The sequence below is a fragment of the Chionomys nivalis genome, chromosome 23 (assembly GCF_950005125.1).
Source record: "Chionomys nivalis chromosome 23, mChiNiv1.1, whole genome shotgun sequence".
NCBI classification, from domain to species: domain Eukaryota; kingdom Metazoa; phylum Chordata; class Mammalia; order Rodentia; family Cricetidae; genus Chionomys; species Chionomys nivalis.
Genome location: NC_080108.1, coordinates 31,691,112 through 31,715,436, shown reverse-complemented (window position 1 = coordinate 31,715,436; position 24,325 = coordinate 31,691,112). Strand labels below are relative to the sequence as shown.

At 35.7% G+C, this 24,325-nt stretch overlaps 1 protein-coding gene across 3 annotated transcripts in view; it reads right to left on the bottom strand.

Moving 5' to 3' along the window:
- Positions 1–24,325, bottom strand: part of Ube3a (ubiquitin protein ligase E3A) — a 91,075-nt gene that overhangs the window by 54,512 nt on the left and 12,238 nt on the right. For 2 of the 3 annotated variants that reach the window (XM_057756436.1, XM_057756437.1), the window contains exons 2-4: positions 22,621–22,684; positions 20,409–20,528; positions 16,702–16,746 (exon numbers count right to left, since the gene is read on the bottom strand). In XM_057756436.1, the coding sequence (XP_057612419.1) occupies positions 16,702–16,746; positions 20,409–20,428 (65 nt within the window). In that variant the 5' untranslated portion in view covers positions 20,429–20,528; positions 22,621–22,684. The remainder of the gene's footprint in view (positions 1–16,701; positions 16,747–20,408; positions 20,529–22,620; positions 22,685–24,325) is intronic. The other variant, XM_057756438.1, reaches the window with a different exon arrangement.

Sequence of the window (24,325 nt, the reverse complement as noted above, 5' to 3'; positions counted from 1 at the left end):
GTCTTGAGCCTGTGATAGGGTAGAACAAAGCTGGGGGGGGGGGGTGGAACTAAACTAAATGCTGGGAGAAAGGCGGTGGAGTCAGAGGAGAAGCCAAGTAGGCCCAGCAGGATGGAACTTTACCCAGTAAGCTACGGCCACGTAGTGATACAGATTAATAGCGATGGGTTAATTTAGGATATTAGTTAGCCAAAATTACACTTAAGCTATTGGCCAAACACTATTGCAAATAAGATGGTTTCTGTGTAATTATTTAGAGTCTGAGCTGCTGGGCAGCCGAGAACAAGCAACATACTTTTAAAGCAAGGAATATTGTCAGCTGTTAAGAAAAACAAAATTATGAGTAAATGGATGGAGCTGGAAAAAAATCATTCTGAGTGATGTACTTCAGACCCAGAGACACATATGTCACATATATTCTCTCATCTGTGGATGTTAGCTCTTAATCTTCAGATAGGTCTATTTCATTTTGAATACTCACAGAGGCTAAGAAATTACCTTAAGGCTATGAGGGTGAGGGATGATATTCAAAAGAGAGTAAGTAGACTGTATGAAACGGTATTTAAAAATTAAGTTGGAATAATGGAACCAGAAAAGGTTAAGCTGAGGTAGGAGATAAGTGAGCAGGGTCAGGGATGGACTATAGGAGAGAGATAACACTAAAGACCTTCCAAGTTATGTGATGACCTCCTAATACAGACATCCTAAAATATATACACAAATACATAAAAAGTTTAAATGAATAACCCCAACACCTCTCTGCCTGGGACCCACACCAAGTAGTTTCTACATCCGAACAGTCAGTAGATCCCACACAAAGAGCCTCAGAAACTCTAGGTAGGCCAAACCCAATTTCCTCCTGCCTGCCATTTGCCATACTTACTACCCCTAAGGCATTACATGACATGGTCTGACCAGAAGTACCAATGACATCGAACAGTTTAGACACCCCATTCAAAAACCAAAACAGTTGCCCCAAGATTAAATGTCAAATACTATTCAGTCAGTCCACAACCTGGTAAGTGATGGTAATATCAAACAAGGGATAAAACCACACAACAAAAGGAAGACTAGCTGTCCATGACTATCAAAGACCTAATTCCAGAAGCCTTGGTCCAACTGCAAAAATACAAGTATAAATAAATAAAGTGATGTTTCCTCTAGAAATTAGCACCTGCAGCATACTGTTCTCTGAGAAAAGCAACATAGAAGGTACAAAGAAAAATGACTTAAAATAACAATTATATATTCAAGGAACTCAAGGACAATGTGAACAAATGCCTGAATGAGAATCGTAAAAGCATACAACTGAATAATAAAAGTAATTCAAGATGAAAAAAAAAATAGAATCCCTAAAGTAAAGTCAAAATGAAACAATACTGAACATGAAGAATTCAGGAATCAAACAAAAGAGCTCAGGTGAAAGTATGGCCACCAGACTGGATCATGCAGAAGACAGGGTATCAGGCCAGGCAGGACAAGCAAGAGAAAACTGATTGCTGAGTCAAGGAAAATGGTCAATCTTAAAAATCCAGGTAACATATGCATGATATGTGTATGTGAGAGAGACTATAAATAGAGCAAATGTGAAGCTAATAATTTTACAAGAAGAAACACAAGTCAAAGGCACAAAAAACTGTTTTTAACAAAATCACAGATGAAAATTTCCAGAATCTAAAGAGATACCCATTAGAATACAAGAGGCATACAGAACATCACGTAGGATCAAAAGGAATTTTTCCCATCACATAATAAAACACTAAATGTATAGAACAGAGGCAGAATATTGAGATCAGCAAGAGAGAAAGAAGTCACATCACAGTCCCATCAGAATAACACCTGACTTTTCAATAGAAACTTTTAAAGAACCTGGACTAATGTTTTCCAAGTTCTAAATGGCCAGCAAGTCATTTGCAATCAATGAAAAGAGTTTCCATGCTAAAGTCAGATTAATGAATTTATGCCCACCAAAGTCAGCTTTACAGAAGAAACCACAATCAAGTAGGCTTTAGACTTTAGATTATGGGAGTAGTTCAACATACGTAAAGCAATTAATGTAATCCAACACATAAACAGACCCCTGATCAGAAACTGTATCATCATCCCATCAGATGCAGAGAAGGCTTTTGACAAAATCCACCATTCCTTCATGATAAAAGTTCTAGAGAAACTAGGGATACAGGGACATAACAGAACATGATAAAGGAAAAACAGAAGACATGGCAAACATCACAGAAATAAATAGAAAAAAAAACTCAGAATATTTCAACTAATAGGAACAACATAAGGATGTTCACTCTTGCTATCCCATTCAATAATGCTTGCAAAATCCTGGCTATAGTATTAATATAAGAGAAGTAAATAAAGGGAATACCAACAGCTATTTAAAGAAATCAAATTGTCTTTATTTACAGTAATATGGTTCTATAAAAAAAAATCAGTAACAGATCATAAGACTCTAACAGAAAACTCCTACAGCTAATAAAAACATTGACCAAAGTAGCAAGAAACAAAATATAAAAACACAACAAAACCCAGTGGCCTTTATGTACAAATAATACACATAAACAGAGAGAAATCAAGGAAACAATCTTGGCTATAACAGCCTGAAATAATATCCTGGGATAAATCTAACTAAGGAAGTAAAACACTTATATAATTAAAATTTTATGAAATTAAAGAAAAGACATTGAAGACATCAACAGAAGGAAACCCCACCTATGCTCAGAATTGGTAGGATTAATGTTACAGAAAATGGTCAACCTACCTAAATCACTGTATAGACTCAACAAATCCATGTTAAAATTACAGCTCAATTATTCATAGAAATTGAGAAATACAAATTCATTTGGTAACACACACAATATAAAAACAATCCCGAACAGTGAAAGAAGTGCTGGAGGTACCATCATCTATGATTTTCAGTTATACTACAAAGCTTTACTTATAAAAACATGTTACTAGCATTCAAAACAGACAAGTCAATTAATGAAATAGAAGTGAGGACCCAGATAAAAGTTTACAAAATCAGAGCTACCTGATTTTTTAAAAAAACCAAACATACATACTAGAGAACAGACAGCGTCTTCAACAAAATGGTGCCAACCAAACTAGACAGCTGCATGTATAAGAATGAAACTAGATACTTATGTCGCATTTTTCATAAAATGCAACTCTAAATGAATCACAGACCCTGACATAGTCTAATAGAGAACTTTGAAAATATACTTGAATTGATTCGTAAAGGGCTCCAGGAGCAATGGCATTAAGACCAGTAATTCCTTAAATGGAACTGTATGAAACTAAAACCATTCCATACCGCAAGTGATTCCTGCAAAGGAGCAGACTACAGAACGGTTGCAGCTATACATTCAACACAGGGCTATTTTCTACAAAATAAAAAGAACTCAAAAAATTAAAAATCAAGAAAACAACCCAATTTAAAAATAGGACATAAATCTAAATAGAGTTCCCAAAACATGAAATACCAAAGTCTGAGGCATATTTTTTGAAGAGCTAAACATCTCTAGCTACCACAAAATACAAATTAAAACAGACATTCCATCTTACCTTAGTCAGATTGGCTGAGATTAAAGAAACGAGATGTTGGAGTAATACAGGGAATGGGCAATGCTTATTCACTGCTGGTTGGAGTGCAAACTGTTGCAACCACTTTCAAATTAGTATGCGGTGCCTCAAATAACTTAGATCTACCACATAAACCTGGTACATCACTCTTCGGAATTTAGGATTTTATATTCTGCTACTGAGATACCCACTAATCCATATTGATTGTTGCTCTATTCACAACAGCTAGGAAATGGAAACAGACTAGATTGTCCATCAACTAATGAATAGTAAAAATATGGTACATCTATACAATACAATGTTGTTCAACAGCATTTTAAGAAAAATATGAAATCTGCAGGCAAATGGATGGAGCCAAAACACAGTTACCTGTACAGAGTAATCCAAACACAGAAACATAACACTGTATGACTACTCTCATCTCTGAATGTGGACTTTGAGTCTTCAGATATCTGTGCTCCATTCGGAATATACACACAGGTCAGAAATATCCTAAGACATCATTAAGAGGAAGGGACTTAACAGTACCAGAGGTAAAAGAGAGCAGCATGAGTAGAGAACAACAGAATAAGAAGGGTTAAATAGAGTGGAGAAAAGGAGAGCAGGGTCAAGATGGGAAGACAATGAGGAATGGCCAACTATAAAAACCTTTTGAAATAGCCAGACGGAAAAAGAGTCCTACAGAACATTCATAATACACACATACAAAAAGAAGTTTAATAGAATTATTCTATAACCAGTGACAATACCCTAACTGGACAACTCATAATATTAAATAAAAACCCTGAACCAGGAATTGGTTTTTGGCTATTGGGGTCACACCGAACCCCCAACCATTATAGTAGGCTATTGCTAATACTGCTGGCTACCCTCCAGCCTCAGTTACTTTTCTACTGCTGTGATGAAACATTGCAACCAAAAGCAATTTGAGAAGGAAAGGGTTAATTCCACTCAGGCATCCATTTAATAACAGTTCCCCAATGAAAGTAGTTAAAGCACAATCTTAAGAAGAGCAGGAACCTGGAGATGCAACCTGATGCAGAGGCCATGGAGGAGTGCTCCTTACTAGCTTGCTCCTTATAACTTGCGCAGTTTGCTTTACTAGAGAAGCCAAGACCACCAACCAAGGGGTACACAAAGCACAACAGACCAGGCCCTCTCAAATCAATCCCTAATTAAGAAAATGGTCTGTTGGTTTACCCACAGCCCAATCTTAGGATCACATTTCTTCAACTAAGGTGCTCTTCTTAGATGACTACAGCTTGTGCCAAGCTGACACTAAACTAGCCAGCATACCTCCAGAACTTGAAATTAAGACCTTACTGCTGAAGACACCAACCACATCCTGACAGGCTAGCATTCATTATGCTGAGAGGTGCCATACAAACTGTCAGAGAAGAACGGTCTCAACCTCATCCAGTCGCGAACCCCACAAGCTAAACATATCCAGACAAACATGGCCCACTGGTGCAATAGTGGCATAAACGTTAGGGGGGGGACTAACTACTACATGATTGGCTAAAAAGTCTACTCCATGAGGGGGAGCCCATGCCAAGAACCTGTGGCTAGATAAGGTCATAGGTCTTAGGGTAAAACCCAGTATCAATACTCTGCTAAAAACATAACATTAAAATAACTCCTAATGACTTATTGCTATTCCCAGTGACCAAGAGTATCTCTCTCACTTCTCATCAGAGAAGCTTTGCTCTGCAAGAGATGTCAATTAAGAGAGATTCCCTCCACCGCCAAACTGGTAAGCATGACATAAAATAAAAAACTGTAGAAAGATCAGTCCTAAATCAGATGTTCCTCTAACCCAAAGCTCAGAGATCTTTTTGCAAGAGGGACTGAAAAGATGGTCGGCAGATGCTACATAGGTAGCAGACAACTTCAAGGAAACTGTGTTTTCCCAAGACACAACAGAGTAAACACACATATGAGCTTACAGCCAGCCCAAATCCCAGGATAGAGGGCAGAGAATTAGAGATGTAATGCCACCACCAGCTGAGGACCCGACAGTCTGCCTACAAACTAGAACAAGCACCAATCCCAGGACTAGCTAGGCAACACAAAACTGGATTCAATGAGGAATGAAGGTGGGAAAAAAAGTAATCTTAAAGACAGTTGGAAAGGAATGTGAGAGCTAGGAAAAGTTGAAGGTGATTGACTATATTCAATTATACATTGGATGGAAACCTCGAAGAATTTTTTAAGGAAACAAGTAAGTTGTAAAATAAACAAATTTAAATAAAGTTTAAATAAATATCCCAGTAACAAGGGTGGGTTACATCTTTGCAGTTAGCCACTGAGATCCCATAGATTATGCTTTTCCAACATTACAGGTAATTTATTGCCAATGTTCTTTACTAATCCCATAACTAACAGTAAGATGCTACTGCTGAAAACAACACATACTTCAGTGAGTAAAGCAAAATGAAGCTAAACTCACTTGGTAACTTGATCCCTACTACTGGTTAGCATCTGTAGTACTTGACAGTGCTATGCAGGCTACCAAAGGAGAAAGTAATCATCATCAGTCATACCCAGTTCTGATCGCCAAGAGCTAAAGTAACAACTAGCTTGGCAAGACAAGCTACCTGTTGCAATAGTGGCACAAATGTCCTGAGATCATCAACCACTTTCTGATTGGCTTCAAGGTCTGCAACGTGAGATGAAACCTATACCTAGCCTTGTACTAAGACTGACAATCTGTGGCTAGATACGTCATAGGTACTGGTCAGAATCTACTACTATTCTATCAAATGGCTACAGTACTAAAACTCACTCCTATCAACTTATCATTGATCACTCCATCTGTCAACCCTCATAAGACCAGCTTTGTTCTTCAGTAAATGGTGATTAAGACAACTGTAGAGAATGAGCTGTGAAAAGTCATATGGCCCATAAATATAAACCCTCCCAAGCCTCAAGGGGTCATTACAAAGGAGAAGATGGAAAGACCGTAAGTACAAGGAATCTGTTTTCTGAAGACAGCTGGCCAGGTATGTATTTAAACTCAAAGCATGCACTCACTAGGCCTATGCGAGCTCAAGCTAGACAAAAAACCCTGCCCTAGAAAACAGGTGAGCATGAAGTCTCAACCCTAGCTGAGGTGCTGTCGCAACTGACAGCTGTTGGAAATAATTATCTTTAAGAGTAACCATGCCCTAATGGAACGCCACAGATACAAGATCATACGGACAGTAGAAATTATACTTGATGGGTTAACAAAAACTAAAGGTCACATATAGTGAGGGGACGGGGAGGGATCGATCTGGAAGATTTATGGCCGAGATGAATATCATCAAGATATATTTTGAAAAGATGTCAAATAACTAATAATACTCCTCCCCCCAAAGTCCCAAAGCCATATGGTAAAGAAGGAAGACTATAAATAAACCATGTGCCTATACAGAGGTGTCACGATACAACACAATCTTCTGGAACTCTGCCATGGCTCCTTAACTCTTTACAGTCACTCTGGGTCTTACATAAATGTGTGCACATACACGTCATATTTAAATTGATATTTGTAGACTGGACTAAATTAATCGATGTTTGCTTCAGCCTTAAATATCAAAGCAGGAATAGCGGGCACACTGTTATCACCAAAACCTTTTTGAATTAGGTGTTCATAAGTTCTAACAATGTGAAAAACACAAATTTGTGCATCTGTTTTTGACATAAAATAAAAAATAAAATTTTAAGAAAAGATTACATAGGTGCATTGTAAACGAAAGATTCCAGAAGAGAGGTCAAGTCTAAGAGTCTCCAGACAAAGCTAAATGGTAAGAATGAATTCTGGAGAGTCAGAAGGCTGCAAATCCACAGCTATCCTGGGTTAGCTTCAGCCCTTCATGGTCCACTTCTGCACATTACTTAACATCTTAGTAACTATTCCTAACTTCCACCAAACTAAAAGTTAATGTCATCAGACAGCACCTGAAACATAGAGCAGAATGGTCCCTATTTGGCTGCAACCACTTTTGTGATTGCATTAATGTGTTTGAAAGTGCCAGATTTACATGAAATACATATGTACGTAACAACTATTAGTGAGAAATGAGGCCATGAGGGCAAGTGTGTATGGAATCATTTAGAGAGAGGAAAGTAGGAAATGACATATTAATTATACTATGATCTCAAAAAATAAAATTAAATGAAGAAATAGAATTCATATTTGAAGAATAATCTGAAGACCTTGCTCAAAAAAAATGAAAAATAAATAGAGAAAGTAATTTAACTACCATGCCTTATTTTCTCAAGTATTTGACACAAAACTTTCTATAAAATTCATACTTTTTTCATTTCAAATGAAGCTTTTTACAATCAAAGAAATACACAGCATGAAGTAACAATACTGAACTTGAATTCTAATACCTGTAGAAATTTTTTGTTCCTTGGTTTTGTTTACTTTTTGTTGTTTTGGAGTAGAATGTGGTAAACATTTAGATGTACCCAATATACACTATCTACAAAGTTTGTGTGATATTACATTGTGCTAAAAGTAAAACAAAAGCCACACCCATATTTCATGAAAACGTTACCCAGACAAGTTAGAACCTGCTATTTGGGGTGGCCTGAAACTTCACATTTTTTATTTTCTACGTGGTGACTTCTACTTGGCTCTACAATAAACCACCTTACCCCTTTTACAGTGACTTTAACTGTTTTGTGCTGACAGTGCTAATTAATCTTCATAATAACCCGAACAAAAGACTAGTTAGAGAACATACAGAAGACCCCGAAGGAAAAGGTTCTGCTTTTCAGACATTAACTTGAAAGAGTATCTTTTTATTTTCAATAATTTCTCTAGAATTAAACTGTACTAACAGGAAATAAACTCTATGAGCTAAAGGTAAACTATCCTCACTAATGTTCCCTAAAATCTTTGATTGGAAGAAAAAAATATGAATGAATAAAATTCACAATCCACATGAAGACTAAAAGTCTTTGCCTAGATAAACCTCAAAGAGTGTAACCAAGTATATATATAACTTACTTTCTGAGAAGACTTAGCCAAACAGTTTATTTATTCAGCCAGTCATTCCTAACGTAAACTAAGAACATAGTTCCTTATCAAATGAGAAGCTATAGCTTTTGTGTTTGATAAACCTGACAAAAGGACAGATTATGACTGACCTCTCTTCCATAACCAGTGCTTTATACCGCCTGCTCACGTCAACTTCCATGTTGTGATCTATGATCTACTTTCAATCATGCTTCCTTCCTATCTCCCATCACCTTACCTCTGCATTCCACTAATCCTGAGCCTAAGCAGCAGAGATGTGTACGTTTACTGGTAGGAATTCTTCCTCCTGAGAACACCCTGGTCCTTCATTACCATAGCTCACATCCCGATCTTCTATATGTCTGTATCCCTACAGTGACCACTGCACTTCTCCACATTAACTCCACTTATTCATCAAACAGTAGTGAGCAAATGACCCTATAGCTAAACTACAAAATCACATCTTCTAAACTACAAAATCACAGACTCAATATGGCTTAACTTCTCTTTAACAAATGCAGTAATAATTGTTTACTTTTTCTTCAGTTGGTGTTTTTCTAGTTATTTGACTTAAAAAAAATGTCAGACAACGTAAATTTCTTCTCCATGTTAGAAGGCTAGTCCTTGGTTAAAGGGCCTACAAAGGTTCTATTGAACCAAGAGTACGATCTTTAAAACAGAACCACCTATGATTAAAGAGAATTCTTTTACTTTAAAAAATATTTGAAATATTAATTGGTGCATACTTACATACTTGGAAACGTGCCTATGTTAAACATCACACAGCAACTAAAAGCATCCAACCTTATAACCAGAGTTTACTCTGATTAAAAGGCTCAGCGCTCGCGCTCTCTCTCTCAGAAAAAAAGAAAAAAGGCCCTGAGAAAAACATTCATGGATCATGGAGCACAGAGCAAAGAAACTTGCCAAATGGCAAATATTAAAGATGTTAAGACATATTTCCCATACTCAGAGGAGCTAAGAGCTAAGAATAAATGACAGAATAAGAAATACACTGACACCACAGTAATCTTTCCATGTTTTTAGACACTGAAAACTTTGCATACACTTAATGATTTCTACACTTCACACAGTAAGCATTTACTGACTACTTACTACATCCTTCATTAGGTATTCAGGTAGCTGTAGTTGTGAACCTAATATAGTCTAGTGTGACCTAAAAGAGTCTCAATTGAGGGCTTGCCTACATCAGACTGGCCCGTGGGTGTGCACCTGCGAGATTTGTTTTGACTGACCTAAGAAGGCCCTGACTATTGTGGGCAAGGTCATTCCCTGGGCAAGTTGTCTTGGACTGCATAAAGAAGTGGGTATGCTAAGCTTGGGTCTGTAGGCTGAGTCAACAAGCAGCATTATTCCATACTTCCACGATCTTTCAATGGTGACCTAAAACTTCAAAGGTGAAAACTCCTTTGATCCTCTAAGATGCTGTTGGTCAGAGTATTAAATGCCAACAGCCATGTTCTGGTGAGAGCTTTAAAAAAAATTGTGTTATTAAATCTTAAAAAGATAAATAGTAATAACTGAAAAGATGAGACATAATCATAATTAGACAAAGTTACCCAGAAAGGACATCTCTGACAAGACATCATCTAAAAATTCTGAAGTAAAGAAGAAAAAGATGTGAGGAACCCAAGAGAAAGAATATTAGACTTAAGAAGACAAAAGTTGTAGGGTAAGAACATGAAGTACAGGATATCTAAATTAAAGAAGCCAGTTCATACAAGGCCATATAATTTTCTGGGTATAGTTTATGAAATGGGAAGGGTTTGAAAAGTTTTAAGTATAGAAAAGATGGTTTAACATCAGTACCAAAAAAGTCCATTTATAGTTTCTAGAACAGAAGTACTAAGAAACAATGAAATGCCTTCTCAAACCAAGATGGCAATGGTGCTATAAATGCTTTTTTAAGTGGCTAAATTGAATTTTGAAGATAAGTCCAGCAGGACTTACAAAGGGTTCCAACATGAGACACAGACAAGAAAGATGCTTTCCAAAATTTGGTTAATGGACATGGGAAATACACTACTGAATAAAATTCAAAGGTCTATAAAAGAAAATTTGAGGAAATTAAGAGTATACAAGTAACAGCCTTACTTTGGATTACTCAATTTCTGTGTGTACACACATGTGCAGGCATGTGTACCTAGGCGTGTGCATTTAGCAACCAGGAATCAATTCCAGACTTCATCTTCAATTGCTCCAGACCTAACTTTTTGAGACGGGGTCTCTCAGTAAACCTAAAACTCACTGAACCATCTAGACTAAAGAAACAATGAGTTTCAACTATAATTCTATTTCTGCCCCTCCCCCAAGAGTGGGTAAGATGACCACACCACACTTTTTATATAGGTTCTGGGAATCGGATCAATGTACTTGTAAAGCAGCTATTATACCAAACAGACTCCTTAGCGTGTTTTGGCTACTTTCTTTTATTGCTGCTGTTATTTAAAGCCAGAGTCTCATGTAGCCTAGACTGAGACTTACTATATGAGTAAAGCTAGCCCTACACAACCTCCCAAGTACTGGGATTCTAGGAGTGAGCGAAAATGCCCAGGAAAATATCAAGATTCTTAAAAACCCTAAATCCACAAGCTTCTAACATGAAGCTTTCATAAAATCTACCTGAATACCTTCTGGTTTTCCATTCTGTTCTATTAAACTCATATGCTTAAAAAAAGAAAAAATTTCTACCCCATTATGTCACCAATAAAGTGACATCAGTGTCAATGTGCATGTTATAATCCCATATAAGAATCTCAAAATTACTTCCATTAATATTAGAGAATTTTAGTATCTATTTACTTCAAACAAGTATTCCTTTATCTTAAGCATATTAAACACCATATACCTATGATTATGAAAATTTATCAATCTGTTAAAAGCTTTCATTTATGAAATAATTTTGATATGAAAACACAGATGTTTTTCCAAAATTTTTATTTTTATTGACAAGTAAGAAGTGCATATATTCATCTCACATACAAAGCATCTTTGCAAAGATACTTAAGATTTCACCTTTAGTGATACTCAAGAACGCATACATTAACAAGTCACACGCTGTACAATAGGTTTCTGAACTAAATTCTATCCATTTTCCATTTTGTATTCTGTGACCACCATCTAGTCTATCACAAGTAGCATTTTTAAGAATGTCAATGTTTTTAGTTTATACACGAGATCATGCAGCACTTGTTTTTCTGCGTTTGACTTATTTCATTAAATGTGAACCCATGTTTTCCACCCATGTTTTCAGACATAGGATTTCAGACAACTTTTAATGGTTAAAAATTACATTATCATATATTCCAAATTTTATTTATTTACCTGACAAACACTAGTTTATTTCTGCATTCTGATTGCAATCAATATGAAAATGTAGGTATCTCTTTCAACACACGAGTTTAATTTCCTTTAGCTATATATTCCTATAATGTAACTGCTAGGTCATGGCAATTCTACTTTTAAATTTTTGAGGAAACTATTATTTTTCATAATTGATCTAATTTACATTTCCTCCAACTGTGTGCAAGATTTATGTTTGCCATCTTGAACATTCGTATTTTGATAATGACCAGCCTAGCAGGTATGAGGTGTTATCTCACTGTTGCTTCAATTTGATTTTCTAGTTGATTACAGAGATTATAAATTTTCTCTCATGAATCTGAAGTCATGTGTAGTGGCACACACCTTTTATCCCAGCACTCAGGAGGCAGAGGCAGGAAGTATGAAGCCAGCCTGGTCTATAGAGCAAGTTCCAGGACACCTATGGCTACAAGGAGAAAAACCTATCTGGAACAACAAAAAGTAAAATCATTAGATTTTTTTTTTTTTTCTCAGAAAAATCAGAAAGAGAACAAGGAAAAGTATATATCAGAGTTTGTAGAGAGTAGAGGGAAGGGAGAAATATAATTATAAACCTCAGAATATTTTTAAAAAGTAAAAGGCAATTTTTTTTTCATTTAGACACTCTGCCATTTGGACTCCTTTTTTTTTTTCCCATGTGTGGGCTACAGTAGAGCCTCACAGGAATGTAGTCTAATTCTACATCTCTAATTAGCATAGAGTTTACCAATTAGACTAGTCCCAGGGATCCTCCTGAGTCTTCCCTCTGCACTAGAATTTTATGTGTATACTACCATACCCTGCACTTTTATGTTGTTACTACATTATCAAATCAGGTCTTTAGGCTTGTTAGGCAAGCACTTTACCTACCTGTATCACTTCATCAGAAGCAACTATTTAAGTCCGCTGCCCACTTCTGCAATCAATTATCTGACTTAAATAATTCATGTATTAACTCCTCAAATGGAAATGCTTCTTTCATTTCAAGGCGTTTATCTATTAATTACATCTTTTCATTTACAGTTAGCTTTTAAGTTTGGTATATTCCCATTAGACTATTTTTTGTTGTCATGTCTTTTAAAAAGTTCACAAACACAAATATTAACAAGTTTTTCCTGTCTTCTTAAAGTAGCTGACAGTTGTAAAGGGTATTAACTAAGTACATAATCATTCTTCTATTGATGCATACCCAACTTTCTCAGCTCAATAGGTATTGAACGTATTGTTCTTTTCTTCTGCAAGAATGGTCAGTGCTCTCAACAGCTGAGCCAGCTCTGCAGACTCAAGAATCCTTGACTTTGGGTTGGAGAGATGGCTCAGTGGTTAAGAGCATTGCCTGCTCTTCCAAAGGTCCTGAGTTCAATTCCCGACAACCACATGGTGGCTCACAACCATCTGTAAAGAGGTCTGGTGCCCTCTTCTGGCCTGCAGACATGCACACAGACAGAATATTGTATACATAATAAATAAATATTTAAAAAAAAAAGAATCCTTGACTTAGAGAGTAAGGCAATGTGGTACCTGTAGTGAGAAAGACTTGGCTTTTGTTTTTCATTGTTTTTGTTGTTTCTCTTTTGGTTTTCTGAACAGAGTTTCTGTACGTAGCTCAGCCTGTCCTGGACCTCACTCTGTAGGCTTACAACAACATATCCACCTGCCAATGCCTCTTGGGTGCTGAGATTAACCGGCAAAAGTAAACACACTAAACTATGGTGAATAATGTTTATGTGTTGTTTAATTCATTTTGCTATTGTCTTTCTTAAGAACTCTTATTATGGGGTTGGAGCGATGGCTCCATGGTTAAGAGCATTGCCTGCTCTTCCAAAGGTCATGAGTTCAATTCCCGGCAACCACATGGTGGCTCACAACCATCTGTAACGAGGTCTGCTGCCTTCTTCTGGTCTACAAACACACACAGACAGAATATTGTATACATAATAAATAAATATTAAAAACAAAAGAACTCTTATTATTAGCCGATAGTAGTAGAGTTTCTCTTTTGTTTTCATATCAGAGCAATGATTGGCTCATAAAAATAGTTTGGAAATCTTCAAAAGTTTTGACTGAGCTTGGAAATATTATTATTAGTTCCTTAAATGTTTAGTGGATTCCAGTAATCAAGACATTAGGTCTGGGCTTTATCTGGCAAGAGATTTGATTACTGCTTTAGAATCTTGTGACAGCAAAATTTCTCAATCATGCCCATGAATAAAAGAATGTAAATGCAAAATTTTCTAATGCAATAAGTAGTCTGCATACAACACTAGCAACAGTCTGTCCTATCCTGCTACTATTCAACCTACAGGGTTACTCATTGAAGACTACTAGAGAAGTCTCTGAAACTGCAAGCATTATATGAGGTTTCTAAACTCAGCTAGCCATTCAATGCATGGAACTTTCAATGTTTAGTCTGCTTCATTACCCCAGCACCTTCTTTGCTTTTTACGTTTTTAGTATACTCAATCCCAACTCAATTATGCTAATTAGTGTTCCACAAAACACCATTAAATTTTTTTCATAAAAAGGCACATGGGGAGCTGGTGGTGATGGCACATGCCTTTAATCCCAGCACCTGGTAGGCAGAAGCAGGTCAATCTCTGATCTTGAGGCCAGCCTGGTCTAGAAAGAGTAAAGCCAGGGCTATACAGGAAAACCCTGTCTCAGAAAAAAAAAAAAAGGAAAAAAAAAAAGGAAAAAGGAAAGAAAGGAAAGGCACTTGTTCTTCGGTTTCTGCCATACTGGCAGCTATCTAGGTATACAAAATAAACTTGTTTGCTTTTTAAGAGTAAAAGCAACAACAACAAAAAAAGCTACTCGGTTACTAAACTATAATAAATTAAATCACATCCCTTAGGATGACTATTACTCCCCAAAGAAATTTTAATACACCAGCCAAGTTGTAGAAAAACCATGATGCTTTTATTATAAGCAATATAAATAAAATGGTATAGCTTCTGTTTAAAACAATATGGCATAGTCTCAAGATATTAAACATAATTACCATGATATAACAATTATACTTCCTATTTAGACCCAAAAGAATTTTGGACAAGGTTTCAAAGAACAGGCTCATGCTTATAGCAGCATTATTCCCAACTGCTAACACAGAAATACCCCATTAACAGATGAACAGATAGATGGGCCAAATAAAGCATATACAAGCAAGTGAAATTACTCAGTCTAAAAAAAAAGAAAGTTCTAGCATATGATACAAAGAAATGAGCTTTGAGGGTGCTGTGTTTAGTAAAATAAGCCAATTATTAAAGAAAAAAGCTGTTGTGACTGCACTTATTTAAGGTAGTTAGAAGTACCACAATTTAGACAAAAAGCAGAATCGTAGTTGTCAGTCAGTAGGAATTAGGAATAACGAGTCACTATTTAATACATACAAAGTTTCAGCATGTAAGATACAAACATTCTGATGATAAATGCTCAAAAATCCACACTAGCGCTGAATTGCATAGTTTAAAACGGTAAACGGTAAATAGTAAATTTTCTACATTTTATAATTGTTTTAAAGTTATCATAGAAGTTATATGGTCACAAAAATTTAAAATATATATATATGCCATAGTCATTTTCATGAAGATCACAATGTACATAAAAGCATTTAAAATGATGTAATCTGCTTTCAGTAAAGAAAATCTTGACTTTTTCAACAACATTCTTAAATACAGCTCCCTCTTATTTCAGAATGTGTAGCATGCATTTGTGCAGGTACATGTGTGGGGAGGCATATGCAGAAGTCAGTGTCTCCATCAACTGTTCTTTATTTACTAAGGCACTCATTTCTGCCAACCTACCAGCCACCTTCCCCCACTCCAGTCTTCTTACTTGCCACTGCAACAGTTTCCTGCCTAACCCCCTGTAATGATGATTCTTTCTCCAGTTTTCATTCCTCACCATCAGATTTTGAAAAAGTCTCAGTTCCTCACCTTTCCCTGTACTCAAAGTGTCCTGCTTCAGAACCTTGTCCATGACTCTGCCTAAAAATCAGTCAAACTTCCAGCTGCTTAATTCCTAGTAACATTTCAAGTTACACTTGGTTTTACCCAGTTATGCTAATTTTCCTACTATCTCCACTAGACTTCTATTGCATAGCTTGGTATTCCTCTGTATTCTCACTATAGCCCAACTACAGGAGGTGGCACACGCCTTTAATCCCAGCACTTGGGAGGCAGAGGCAGGTGAATCTCTGTGAGTTCGAGACCAGCCTGGTCTACAAGAGCTAGTTCCAGGACAGGCTCCAAAGCTACAGAGAAACCCTGTCTCGAAAAACCAAAAAAAAAATATTTGTTTGTACTCTTTCAAAGAGTAGGAACTAATTCTCACGCATCTTTATATCCAAAACACAGGACCTAATGACTTAGAGTAAACAGAAGTCACATCTACACGGTCATATTTTATTAGTTATATATTAGTCAATAGCAGGTACCAACAAGGCCAAACCTATCTGTCATTTCCCTGTTTTCCCATACCTGCTCAGGGCAAAAAAGCACAAGAATTCAGAATCACGTACACAATTATCTACTTACCATCAGACATCTAATGATTTACAGATCATGGAAGCATTTGGTAAGGGGATAAACAGATATTTTCCAATCTCTGAATATAATTTTCAGTTTTTTCTTCTTATTTAAATTTATTTTATTGATTTTTTTTAAGCCTAGAAGGTATTTTCCAATAAAGCAGTGTAGGGCAACTTAAAACACACATAGCCTGAACCAAGTTATACTTACATTCGGCTAGCTTCAATGTCCTCAGATGGGGATTCTCCTGGTGATCTGTAAATGTAATTAAAGACAAAGGTTAGTGAATTACAAAAAGATACAGAAATGTAAGTAGGGAAGATAAATTTGAAAGCAATATTTAAGTTCTAATGAAAGGGTATTTTAAAATGAGAAAAATTAGAATCATTATACTCAGATATCAAATCAGTATAAACTATAATAATTTACAAAGTCAAACAGTATGAAAAACAAAACAGTAACTTTCTATCAAGATGTGCTGCCTGCATTAGCAAATTGGTATTCAGTCTTGAAATTAAATGAAGTGTTAACAAACTGTAACCTGGCAAACTGTAACCTGGCAAACACGCCAAGGTGTGGAATGATCACCTGATTTTGTAGGTATGTTTTACTGAGATAGTTGCATGTATTGAAACACTATGTATATTGACCAGTTTTCCCTCAAAACCTAAAAATATTCACAGGTCCCTTAAAAAATATCTGCCAGCTTCTGCTCTAGACAATTCGAACTATGATATTATAGTGTATGTAAATTTTAAGATAGTTAAATGCTATGTACCATTCTAATCATGATTACTATGGTTCAATAAGGAAATTAGCTTTCCCTAAGAAACATTTAAATATCATCAGCATGTATGTGGAGCATTATATTTGCTAGATAATAGTAAGCTAGTTTCAGCTTTAAGAGTTGTTGGTTATTTTCTTTATTTTTAATATATTAGCTACTATAGGAAATACATACATCTAAAGCATCAAGAAGCATCCCATTTTTATTGGATTGGAGCAGGAGGCACATGGTTAAGGAACAATTCTAGAGCTGGGCACAGAGGCACTTTCCTGTACCTCCTGTCCTCAGAGGCTAAGTCGGGATCATCCTTACTTTGAGGCCAGCCTAAACTAAACAGTGAGACGCTGCATCACAAAAGTCAATTAACTTTCTAAAAAGTTTGTTACTATGTTAATTAATTAATTTATTTATTTTTGATTTTTGAGACAGGGTTTCTCCATAGCTTTTTGGTTCCTGTCCTGGAACTAGCTCTTGTAGACCAGGCTGACCTCGAACTCCGTCTGCCTCTGCCTTCCGAGTGCTGGGATTAAAGGCGTGCGCCACCACCGCCTGGCTACTATGTTAATTTTTATAAATCATTAATGTGATAGGCAATGTCCCCTTTTGTTCTTTCTTTTTGGGGGGGAGGGGGGTGAGGGAGGGTATCATTGTGCAGTTCTGGCTGTCCTGGAATTTGCTTTGTAGACCAGGTTGGCCTTGAACTCACAGAGATCTACCTGCTTCTGCCTCCGGAATGCTAGGATTAAAGGCGTGCCAACACCTACCAGAATGAGAGTCAATGTTCTATGGTAAACTGATTTTAGTACCTATTTCTATCTACCACTTCAAATTCCCAAAATGGGTTAGGAAAAAAAAAAGATTAGGTTAAATTTCAAATTGGTATACAAATATAACAAGACTGGATTTGTGAATTTATCACTGACTTCAGACTTTCCAACTTAAAGAAACAAAAAAAAAAGTTTATAAAAAGGCTTATTTTGGCACATGGTTATGGACGCTATTTTTAACAAAGAACCTTAAATCAGGGGCTGGAGAGGTAGTTCATGGATTAAGAGCACTGGCTGCTCCCAGAGAATCAAGGTTTGACTCCAAGCACCCACACAGTTGCTCATAACCATCTGTAAGTCCAGTCCCAGGTCTGATGCCCTCTTCTGGCCTCTGTGGGCACCAGGCACACATGTGGTACACGTGCATACCTGTAAGCAAAACACTTACACACATAAAATAAATTTAAAATTAAAAAAGAATTTTAAAATTTACTATATTACTTTTAGTGTCAAAAATTCACTTCTTTGCTAGACCTTCAAAATAACACTGCAATTCATTTAGATTCCAAGTCAGTAAACACACAGAGAGAGAGAGAGAAAAAAAGGCACGTTTGATTAAAAACAAATCCCAAAGCTCAAATACTTTAGATTTTCTTAGCAGTGCATATAGTTTCTGTTTAACACGAAATTACATAGGAACTGAAACTGGCACTTGGATGTGGTAACAAATGCAGCACCTCTCCACCCTCTCTCCACAGGGAATAAGCCACCATCTGGCTACCCCAAGATTGTTCCGAAACTTACATCCTATACAAAAGGGCTAGAAGAGCTAAAACAAGATAATTACCCATACAGACTAGCTAACTCATTTTTTAGTGTGCCCCTCCAACATCTGACATTACAGTGTGAGGTAAAGCTCACTTGCAAAATAAAATAAAAAATAAACATGTTAGAAATGAGAAAGGCAAATTAGAACTTGTTAATTGGCTAGGAAGCAAAATGTTTGAAATGAATTGGGAAAGCGAAGTTTTTTTAAAAGGTTAGGAAATGATGAGGAGGAAAAAAATACAGGAAAAATGTAAGACATTAGGGAAAAAAAACATGCCTCAGGAGAACATTATAGAACTATTGCAAACTTTCAAGATCCTAAAATAGTCTATAGAGCAAGCATATCTTCAAACAGCCAACTATAGCTATTTTCTCAACTTCTGTTCCCTAAACAAAATATGTAAACACCAGTATCACAATGCCAAAAAAGTATACACACACACACACACACTAGATCTCTATTTAACGTCTACATATATCAGAGTGAGCCATTAAACACCAGTAAGCCAAACTAATAATTTAAGACAACCTAACTGAAAGAATAGAGATAAAAAGGATTCAAAGATTATTATCCTAAAACTATTCTCAGGACTCTTAGACACAGCACAGGCTGCTTTCATTCAAACTGCAGTTTTATTTCAATCAAAATAAAAGTAAATATACACAACAGAAAGATGTTATTACTAACTGTGTACATCTGAATAATGTCTACTTTCAGACTACTTCAACAGTATTCTAAGTAAATTACTAAAATATACCCTAAAACTAGAATTAACTCCCAAGTACCTACTAACAGTCCCAAAGCTGTACTTTGGTTCTTAAGGAGCTTATTGTTCCTTTACTAGCAACACATTACAAATAAGAATATAGTACACACTTCTAGTTTACCAAATTCAAAATTTAAAATGAACCAAACTTTAAAAAAACAGAAACTAACCCAAGTTATCCTAAAGTTTGCCAGAATAAAAAAAATAAAAATAAATGAAATTGGTAAACTGAAACATACCTAGTAACACTGGAGAAGACAGTCTTAAAAGTACCAACCTGAACGACAGAAAGGGATGACAACGCACCCAAATAACCTCAGCAATGCAGAGTGAAGTAGCAAATACACCCTTCTAAGGATATAGAGCTGCACCTTTAACTCTACTGCAGACTAACTTTACTAAAGGTACAACACTTCTAGAGAGGCATGTAAACTTCTACCACAACAGAGGTACACTTACAAACACTAATCAAGGCATTTTCCATATATTTCCTAAAACGTCTACAGTGCAATCTTCACACATTTGAGAAACATTTTCTATATAAAAAACAGGTCTTTGGTGACTACTTATCTTCATGAATGAAAGGACAGGTAAGAAATTCACTCTAATAAGTATCTTCAAAAGGATCTTAAATGGAGAAATAGCTCAATTCTTAGGTCCTCTGTCTTAGCAATATCCCTGCCTCCTATGCATTGCCTTCATTTATACAGCACATATTCACTTTACAATGACAGCCTGTAAAGACTGTAGAATAACATTCAAAGTTACCTTTTACAAGCTGTGGCCATTCGGGGACATCAGGGTGGTAACAGCTCTGAGTCACTGATTAAAAACAGGTTGTCACACCAGTCTAGTTGCTAACGTGATCTGAACGGAGGCTTAATAATTCTAACAAATTAAACAGACCTTTAGTTAGAACACTAGCATAAACCCAGTTCACTGTTCAAATCATAATCTTCAACGCTTCAAATCAGTTGTCAATATAAAATTTATTAGAAGAATAATTATCATAGGAAAACCTTTATGGACTATTTACCAGTATATTGTTTTCTTAAATGATCTCTTCACTTGAGAAAATGAGGTACGTTCTCAACCCAAAACCCAGAAAATTTTAAATCATTCTGTCAGCATCAAAAAGGTTTGGATTTAGGGGTATTTCAGATTCTGCATTTTCAGATTAGATATGCTTAATCAGTGAAGTCTATAGAAACATGCCAAAATCTGAAAAATTCTTAAATCTGAAACACATCTGGTACCAGGCATTACTGAGAGAGCTAATAATCTTTGCTTTTCAATGTTTATATGGTTTACAAAGTACAGTGATCAACAGTACCCTTAAGTTCCACTGACTTTAGATCTGCGAGATCAAAGCAGACACTTAAGAATAACAATAACCAGCCTCGGAGTGACTACCCAACTTGTCCAAGGTTTCACAAATAATGTTGAAATAAGACTAAAATCAAGATTGACTACCTTTCTACCAATTATTAAAATCTTGCTATGGCTTAACTTTGCTTTACAGAGTTTTGAGATTGAAATATTACAAATAAGCAAAGAATTAGAATATGGACTGTGGCAATAGTTAAAATGAGACTGATTTAATAACAGGAATCTTAAACTGATAGAGAAACCATCTGCCAGAGGCAAATTCTCGATGAAATAGTTGCACATATACATATTCTGTAGTTATAGTAGATTCATCTAAAATTAACTTTAAAACCCTTGGCTATATAAGTATCCATGCTCAATACTATAGACTCAATTCTATAAAAATTACACAGCAAAATACAAATGCATACCCTTATTCTCCAAGTACCTTAACTCTAATACAAAGTTTTAAGTAAATCTTTTTGACTCAAATTTCACTGTACTCTTTAATCATGCTGTAAGTCTGCCAAAATGCCTTATACTAGCAATATAATATACCAGTACTGGTAGATCATTTTATCCAGTTAGTTTTTCCCTCAAGCATCGTCCACTGACTTAACCACACAGAACAAATATGAATAACTAGAAATAAGAAGTCTAAGACTAGTAAGGAGAAAGCCCTTTCACACTAACATTCACAAGCTGGCAGCACATACAAACAAGGTCGCTAACAGCATGACCCAGAACTCAACTGAAAACAGGAAGGTATTTGAGAATCTCAAAGCAATTATTCAAACATTAATGTTTGAGCTCATATTTTTGCTAGTGTTCACAACATTAGGGGATTCCAATAAGAAGGACTTATAATCTCTGTAAGAAATAACTCAATTTCCAAGATTTTCCTATCATTACTATATGTTTCCTAACAACATAGGCATCACTGGGATAGCAATGGACAGAGGCAACAACATTCTTGAAATAAATGATGTGGTCCACGAGATAGTTCCTTTATGGTCTCATGATACTAATAGTCTAAGTGGACTGAGGATATCTGAATGAATCTAACTTCTAACTTAAAAACACAAAATTGACGAAAGTTAAAATAAAATGGATTAAAGAACTACACACACTCTGAAGATTAAGTCAAGTACTCTCTTCTTTTTTTATGAGGTGGAGAGCTCATCCCAATACTGGTTCCAATGCCAATCTGAGATACCTCAGTCTGTGTGATCACTTACTACCTGGGAAACCTTGGGCAAGTTAGATTACCTCTCTAAACTTCAGTTACATTACAGATATAATTAAGACCATAGCATGCCTTGTATATAATATGCTTGCAAGTAAAAGATTCTTTACACCCACAGCCTAACATCCAAATCTATTTCCTTGATCTTCTTATCCACATTACTTATGTTCTCATAGTACAGTAATCTCTTATAAATTCTTTCAGCACCCCACTTATATCTCTCAGTCTACCTGGTAGCATACTCAGTACCTAGCATGATCCTTTAAAAATGACAGACGCTCAAATTTATTGAACGTATTTGTCATTATGTTAGCCATGACAATAATTCATGCAATATGAATTTCAAAAAATAAAACAGAGACATACCATATTTCGCCAAACTTCTGAGTAGCTGGTGAATTCTAAAATCAGGCTCTTACAGATTTTTAACCTAAAATATAAAACACCTCACTCAATTCTTTTAACATAAACAACTTTTTCAGAAAAAAAGTCTTTCAGAAAAAAAATCACTGAAATTCATTATAAAATAAAAGCAAATTCATCTTCAATAATACTTATAAAGATCCAAAATATACTGAAAGACAAATTTCCCTATTCCTGTTACCAAGATCAGTATCAGGGTAGCTAAGCAGACTGTGATCTGAATATTTTCATCTGGGAAAACATGTTTCTCATTTTCACATACAAAGATTAACGCTCCTCATTTCCTTAGCCTTTTCACAAATAAGCTGAAAATATATGAAAACTGTTCACATACCTCAAATCCCTCCACACACCTATAGTAATTCTGCTTTCAGATAAACTCTATATGCAAAACATCTGCTATACAAAAACATTGATGCTTATCTACTACCTCCTAGAGGTGCAACTATGGCTAAGTCCTTTGAACTCTCAGTCTTTCAAGAATTAAGTTGTTGAATTAAAGTAAATGTATTCAAAGTATATAGATTCCTTCCTGACACATAACAGGGCCCCATTACACTGTGGCATTACTTATGTAAACCCCTCCATGTCTATAACTCTTTACAAATAAAAACTACAAAAATATCCAACTTATTACAAAGCTTAAAGTAAGCTCCAGTAATTTTTAAATTCTTAGTTCAGAGTTCACTTATAACCTATGAGAGGTATTTTTCAGTTTTCAGGTATTATTATTTGTTTCATCATAATGAGAAAACCAAATCCCAATGACTAAGAAACCTTCCCAATACATAACAGGTTAAAGGAACAAAATAAATATATCTGCATATTATTTATAGGTAGGAAGGAAGGTAGAGTAGGCAGATGGAAGGATGGACGAATGGACAAATTGATTGATAGATTTGAGACAGAGTCTCACTACATAACTTTGGCTAGCCAGAAATTTGCTATGTAGACTCGGCTGGCCTTAAATTCACAGATTGCCTGATTCTCTCTCCTGAATGCTGGGATTAGAGATGTGTGCCACCATGCCCAGCCTTGCTTTAAGTACTTAAAAAAAAATAAAATATAAAACATAAATAAACCATTAAGAGTTTTGAGATCTGAGCTTCATGCTTTATCCAAAAAAAAAAAAAAATTACTTGTGGAAATCTATTAAAATTTACCTTTAGGTGGGAATGGTGAAATACATCTGTATCTCAGCACTGAAGAGGTCAGATCAGAAATTCAAAGGCAGACTTGTCTGTGCAGTGAGTTCTAGACCAGCCTAAACTAAGAGAACCTGCCCCCGCCCCAAAAAAAAATTAAGGAAGGGATAAAAAAAAGAAAGCAACGAAGGAAGGTAGAAATGATGGACAGAAGAATGGACAAACAGACAAACTTAGGCTTTCCTGCAGTGATTCTGATGCAGTACAATAAGAACACATAAACTTGTATTTTGAACACACTCCAAATAATGCAGATTCCATTTTATGAATATATATATATATATATATATATTCAAAAACATTGAGATAGATAGATAGATAGATAGATAGATAGATAGATAGATAGATAGATAGATAGATAGATATGTATATATAGTTTCTTCCAAACAGGGTTTCTCTATAGCTTCAGTACCACATATATTTTTAAGACCTTATCTCTGGCA